General features: G+C 41.6%; 2 protein-coding genes across 2 annotated transcripts in view; both read left to right on the top strand.

Annotated features, from left to right (window-relative positions):
- Positions 4,007 to 5,470, top strand: LOC108661934. Its single transcript, XM_018120929.1, has one exon. It carries the CDS (start codon positions 4,007 to 4,009, stop codon positions 5,468 to 5,470), a length of 1,464 nt encoding a protein of 487 aa, XP_017976418.1.
- LOC108661933 overlaps positions 5,561 to 7,190 on the top strand; it is a 12,155-nt gene continuing 10,525 nt past the window's right edge. The window contains exons 1-2 of the mRNA XM_018120928.1: positions 5,561 to 5,779; positions 5,872 to 7,155. Of these exons, the coding sequence (XP_017976417.1) occupies positions 5,561 to 5,779; positions 5,872 to 7,155 (1,503 nt within the window). The remainder of the gene's footprint in view (positions 5,780 to 5,871; positions 7,156 to 7,190) is intronic.

The following is a 7,190-nucleotide window of genomic DNA, read 5'->3' as shown; positions in this document are numbered from 1 at the left end:
AATAAAAAATAATAAAAATCTAAGACAACAACTAATTTAAAATTAAGCATTAAATGGAATCATAAACAATTTATTTAATTATAAAAGGAAAATATAAGAGTAACTTAGAATAAAAAATGTAAGGTATAAAAAAATAATAATTAGAAATAAAATAGAAAATATGATAATAAAGAATAAAATAAAATAAAAATAATAATTAAATAATAAAAAAATGACAAAAATAATAATAATAATAATAATAAAATAGATGATTGCATTAGCCTAGCATATATATGTTGCATCATGCATACCATTGCATATAAATATTTCTGTTTTCGAGTTTAAGCCCCGATGATGGGATCTTCCGAGGATCTTGCGAAGGCGAGTATTTCTCGAAAAGTTCCCTAGGTGAAAAGTTATCCTCGGGTCCCACCAGTATGATGGGAGGGCTCGAGAAACATATTTAATAAAAGGCTTTGGCCTGAATTAGATTCATTATGCACGAAAACATTATTTTTAAAGAAAAACGTACGATAACTCCGATGATAGAAATTATTAGTCGAATTTGCGAAGGTGAATTTCTCGGATAATTCCCTAGGTGAGAGAATATCCCGAGTCCCACCAGTATGATGGGCGAATTCGGGAAAATATCCTCGATAAAAGGTTATTTGTCCGACATTTTTATCCCACGCCATGCATTTCATCTCGCCACCCATTTGCATTCCATTTTAGGTTAAATAGGAGATAAAATAAAAGAATAATAATTAAGGAAATATAGTGAAATTAAAAATTAAAGCCCAATAGGATAATCTAAAAATGGTATCGTTCATGGAACGGGCGTCCGAGGGGTGCTAATCCTTCCCCGAGCGTAACCGTACTCCCGAACCTAGATCTAGAAAATCGTAGACCGGTTTAAGGTTCTTTTCGGTGGGCTTAAAATTAATTTAAGTTTTCATCGATTAGAATCGAGTCAGTAGGTGGCCAATCGCACCTAGTAAAAAAGATTGGTGGCGACTCCTAGTTTAATTTTTTAGTGAGTTTTCACATTCACGTCTGGCGGTCGGGTTCCCGGACCCGCACGTTACGACAGATGGCAACTCCACTGGGGGCCACGCTCTGAGAGTCGAACCATTAAATAATAATAGGTTATCCAAGGCTTTAAATAATCCACTGTTTCCTTAATATTAATGATTTGTACTGCATATTTTGTTTGGTACATTAGTTTATTTCGCATTTATTACTTTATTGCTTTTAATAATTGTGGGGATTTAGGATAGAGGGATGTGAGATTGTTACTTTGAACTCATGATTTCCTTCACACACACAGCACATTTTACATTCATGCATAAACCCTCCACCCGGGTTATGTCCTTTTTAGGAGGGAGTTTAGTAGCTACGCTCTCGTGAGGTGATAACCTCCGCACGGGCTAGTGAAGACTCCCACTCAAATCGAACCTAGTCCGTTTAAAGCCTGTAATGGGTGAGGACTGGGGTGCCTTACTAGTCCGTGTGGACGACAGTGAGGAACGATTTGGGAACCTTAGCTCTGTTTATAAACCCCGCTCAGCATATAGAGTACCGAGAGCAGCTTAACCTTAGAAAGAGCCATACCCGTGAGAATATACCTTATAAGTAGGTACACATGAAGGAATTTCTTCCACTCCCTCTATTTTAAATTATGCCCCGAGATAATAAAGTATCGTGGAGTAGACAATAATACCCATGATATTGCTTGTTATTCTTTCTTTTTACCATACTAACTTAAGTTTATTTTGCTTGTCATGCGCATGTTACATGTTCATTTGCATACATCGTAATTGCATATAGGAGAAATATTGGCTACACAACATTCAACCTAAAAGATCCCGGTTATATCCATGGCATCGTCATCGACAGGTCCGCTCAACATATACAGAATTGACTATGAGATAGAGTTACAGATGGGGCAGATCCAACAAGAAAAAGGAGACTGTTTGACCCAAGGACATGTCCCAATTTTACCCGAGAGAGTTCACTTGGACCTTCAGCAGAATGACTTTACAGAAATTGTAGGAATTTGGGAACAGTGGAGACGTGCTCACCGAGACAATTTTCAGAACAAGTATGGACACATTGCATGGCTCCTATATGTACTTGTCGATGACCAGATGCTCCGAGCCATTGTCCATTTTTGGGATCCCTCATACCGTTGCTTTGTCTTTAACAAGGTGGACATGACCTCTACCATAGAAGAGTACTCCTCTCTGCTCCGGATAGACCACATGCAGCTTGACAAGATCTATTGGAGGGCCTAGAAGACGGGACACCGACGAAAGTTGGCCAAGTTGTTAGGAATGACTACGGTAGAAGTGGATTAGCATTTGAAGAAGAAAGGAGACACAAAATGCCTTCCGTGGAGTTTTTTGAACAGATATATTAAAAAACACATGGAGGATGAACAATGTCTCTTGGCTTTTGCGATGGCAATTTACAGCTTAGTGGTCTTCCTGAAGGTCCTAGGTCATGTGGAGGTGTCAGTCATAGACTTCTTTGATCAGGTGACAAGGAGCATCAACCCGGCCCCATCCATCTTAGCTGAAACCTTCAGATCCTTGAATTTCTGTCGACGCAAAGGTGAGGGACGATTCATCGGATGTGCTCAACTCCTAACCATATGGATCAAAAGCCACTTCGAATGCAAAGAGAGCAAATTTCGAAAGCTTTATCTGTCTGCGAGTTGTCCTATCCTTGAGTTCTGCGAAAGTGAATGGCCCGACTACAAAAGGAAAGAAGAGTGGGTCGCAAGGCTCCAGAGGTTAATGAGCATTGAAGTGACTTGGAGAGCTCCATGGATGCCACGAATGCAAGTAATGTATAAATGTGGGGATAAGCCATGGGTACCACTGATGGGACCTTGGGGAGCCATCAGCTATGCCCCAATAATGGTACGGAGACAGTTCGGATCTGAGCAGTTCGTGCCCATGACTCACCAGCTCGACCAGTTAGAGTTTACATATGGAGAGCCAGAGACGCTAAAGAGAATTGAGGAAATTGCTCAGGACTGGAAGAAAACTTGCCGAGTAGATCAGGGAAGGGTTACTGATGAAGTCACCACAGGATATCATACTTGGCATGACCAAAGGGTGAAAAATGTCATACATCCCCCGAAGAATCCATCCAAACATCCCGTAAACCCAGAACCTCAAGACGTCCTGCTGGAGAGTGAGTTAACGAGAAAAAGACTTGAAAAGGAGATGATGAATATGAAGCGAAGACATGAGGATGAGCTAGAAGAAGTAAAGAAAGAAACTGCAAGAAAGGTACGGGTGGCTTTGAAAGAGCGGGATGAGTGGCAAAGCAAGTTTGAGGAAGTGAGCGTGGCAAATTCTTCTCTGTTAGCCAGAATACAAGAACTCCAAAGTGCCAACAATGCTTTGCAGCACGAGGTACGAAGACAAGGACAAACCATCCAAGAGTTGAAAAATGACTGCGACATGTTGGAAACTGCCATGGAGGGCTATAAGGCACAGTATGAAGCAATAAGGCAAGAATATTTCCAAATGAGGGAAAGAAACAATTCATGCACACAAAGCCTTCAAAGGAAAGAAGCTGAAATGCAATGGATACTGAGACAGATGAGAGAAGTGGCATTTAGAGCTCGAGTAATGGCAGACAAGACCGAAGAACTCAGGCGAGAGATCCTTCCCAAGGATGAATTGAGTGAGCGGTTGATCAATCACCTCAAGATGGTTAGGGACCAATATGACAAAGTCGGTTTTTCTTTTTGATAGTTATGTATGGTTTTAGACAATGATGTAATTGGATATTTAAGTTTTATGGATGCGGATTTTCTTATGGTAAATGTTGGATGGCCAATATTTTTCCTATTCAAATACATTTCATTTGCATCATAATGCATGATTCAGATAAAAATAATAAATAATAATGCACTCAATATAAAATTCTAACTTATTCCTTGAACTAATAGAACAAAATTCCAGAAAAACAAATTCTCCACAGATACAATACAAGAGCCCGTTCTAAGATCATGGGGGACGAGCATTCAGAGAGGATGGATAAGATTGAGAAGAAGCAAGAAGAAATCATGGGTCAGTTATCAAAAATTTTGGAGTTAATATCTACAGATAAAGGAAAGAAAGCGGCAGGGAGTTCTGGTACACCAGAAGACGTTCAACAGACAGAAACCAATACAGACCCCGTGTATCCACCAGGATTTACACCTCCACCTGCAAGGAATGCTTCTATTCCCATGCCATCCGTGGGTCAATATCCATTTTTTGGGATGCCAATAGGACCACCACCGACTTATGCTCAACAAAGGCCAATTGGAGGGGCAAGTCCTTCAGATCCCATCTCTGTACCTGATTTGGATGATCCAAAGGAACAAGAGAAGCTCAAATGTGGATCCGTTGAATCGAAAGATAATCCCGATACTCATCAAAAATTTGACCTTTTTGAGGAAAGACTGCGCATGGTAGAAGGAATGGGAATGTATTGTTCTATGGATGCAATTGAGCTTTGTCTGGTTCCAGATGTGGTTATACCCCCAAAGTTCAAAGTTCCAGACTTTGAGAAGTATGATGGAACCAAGTGCCCGGTCACACATATCACCATGTATTGTAGAAGGATGGCCGCATATGCTCATGATGACAAACTCTTGATACATTGCTTCCAAGATAGCCTTACTGGTGCTGCAGCAAAATGGTACGTCCAACTGGACCGCAATCGAATCCACACGTGGAAAGACCTTGCTCGGGCGTTTGTAGCTCAATATAAGCATGTTACAGATATGGATCCGGATCGCCTTTCTTTACAAAACATGGAGAAGAAAACCACTGAAAGCTTCAAAGAATACGCTCAAAGATGGAGGAATGTGGCCTCTCAAGTTCAGCCACCATTGACTGAGAAAGAAACCACTGTAATGTTTGTTAACACCTTGCGAGCCCTTTACTACGAACGATTGGTTGGTAGTGCCACAAAGAACTTTGTTGATATGGTGATTTCGGGAGAAATGATAGAAACTGCCATTAAGCAAGGGAAGATAGAAGGAGGTGATATGACAAACACAAGGAAAGGGGGAACTTTCAAGAGGAAAGAGGGAGAAGCCCAAGCCATCACTTCAGGACAACACCAAGGAGGAACATACAACCCTTACCAGCCATACCTACCATACCCCTATTACCCAGTTGTGAACAAAACTTCACAAAGCCCATACCTATACCCGCCTATGCCAAATGCCTTCACTAACCCGTACCCATATAATCCCATCCAACGGACATCTTACCCCACAAATATTCACCCACCTACTTCCACACCTGTTACAGCTTCAACCACACAACAAACAACATCTTCAAACAACCATACTACCTTTGAATCAAGAGGATGGCGAAACAAGCAAGAGAAAGTGCAGTTTGACCCAATCCCAATCCCATATGCTGAACTCTTCACTCAGTTAGTTGCAAACCATTTAGTAGCACCCTTTTACATATAGCCATTAAAACCTCCGTTCCCGAGATGGTATGACACTTCTGCCCACTATGATTATCATTATGGAATCGAAGGTCACTCGATCGAGAATTGCATGGCATTCAAGCATAAGGTGCAAGGGTTGATCAAGGCAGGAATCCTAAACTTTGAAAAAAAGCCGGAACAGAATGTTAACAACAACTCACTGCCAAATCATGTTGGGGCAGGGGTAAATGCAATCGAAAGGGAGGTGTATGTTAAAAGGAACATACGGGAAGTGGAAACCTCCATGGAGAAAGTATTTGAAGCCTTGGTAAAAGCCAATATGCTTGAGGTGTGGCCGGAATGTCCTACTGTGAATGACTCAGGAGATATCCAAAGACTATGTTGCTTGTATCACAAGGATGTGTGGGGCATTTAATCCAGGATTGTAGCTCTTTCCGGAAGGAAGTGCAAAGAATGATAGACGAATCAAAGATCGAGTTTTACACGGAAGTTTCAAAGTCAGCAGTAAACATGATATCCAAGGAGTCCACTCACCCAATGAAGATAAAACCTTTAACTATTTTCTACGAACCAAAAGGAGAGTTTGTGGAGGACAAAACCCATGCCAAGATGATCATCGAAGTCCCTAAACCCTTCCCCTACAAAGACAACAAAGCTGTCCCATGGAACTACAACTGCAGTGTACAAGTTTCAAAAGCGGAAAAATGGATAGCTGAATCTCAAGATGATGCTGTAAATATAACTGGTGTTGGAGGGATTACCCGCAGCGGACGTTGCTATTCACCGAAAGCATTCGAGAATCTCAAGAATGAGAAGGGAAAGGAAAAAGAGCGAAGTCTGAGAGAAGAAAAGGTACAACCTCCGAAATCGACAGATGACTCAAAAGGATCGGTGACGGAAAAAGAAGCTGCCGAGTTCCTTAAGTTCATCAAACATAGTGAGTACAATGTAGTCGAGCAATTGAACAGGTTGCCCACTCGTATTTCACTACTATCTTTGCTCCTCAGCTCAGAACCACATAGGAACTCTCTGATGAAGATTCTGAACCAAGCATATGTGGATCACGATATCTTAAATGAAAATTTGGACTACATCGTTGGGAACATTTCGGTGGGTAACATAATATCCTTTAGCGATGAAGAAATCCCTTCTGGAGGTAGAGGAAATTACAAAGCCTTGCATATCACTACCAAGTGTAAAGGTTGTACCGTCGCAAAGGTACTGCTTGACAACGGATCGTCCTTAAATGTGATGCCCATGAGGACCTTGGCCCGTTTACCCATCAACATGTCCTACATGCGAAAGAGTCAGATGATCGTGAGAGCTTTCGATGGAACAAGGAGAGAAGTAGTAGGGGACATTGAGATACCGGTAGAAATTGGCCCATGTACCTTTACCATTGAATTCCAGGTTATGGATATTGCTCCTTCATACAATTATTTGTTGGGAAGACCTTGGATACACATGGCTGGGGCCATACCTTCATCTCTTCATCAGAAGGTCAAGTTCATCGTGGAAGGGAAGATTGTCTGTGTTAACGGGGAAGAGGACTTACTCATAAGCAAGCCAGCAGATACGCCTTACGTGGAAGCGACGGAAGAAGTGCCTGAATGTTCCTTTCGATCCTTCGAGTTCGTTAACACCACGTATGTGGGAGAAGGAACCACACCGCCTATTCCGAGGCTTTCCAAAACCACCAAGATGGTTGTCAGTCAGATATTAGGAAAAGGATACCGAGC

The sequence above is a fragment of the Theobroma cacao genome, chromosome 5 (genome assembly GCF_000208745.1).
Source record: "Theobroma cacao cultivar B97-61/B2 chromosome 5, Criollo_cocoa_genome_V2, whole genome shotgun sequence".
NCBI classification, from domain to species: Eukaryota; Viridiplantae; Streptophyta; class Magnoliopsida; order Malvales; family Malvaceae; genus Theobroma; species Theobroma cacao.
Note: the sequence above shows the minus strand (reverse complement) of the source record. Positions and strands in the feature narration are given on the sequence as shown.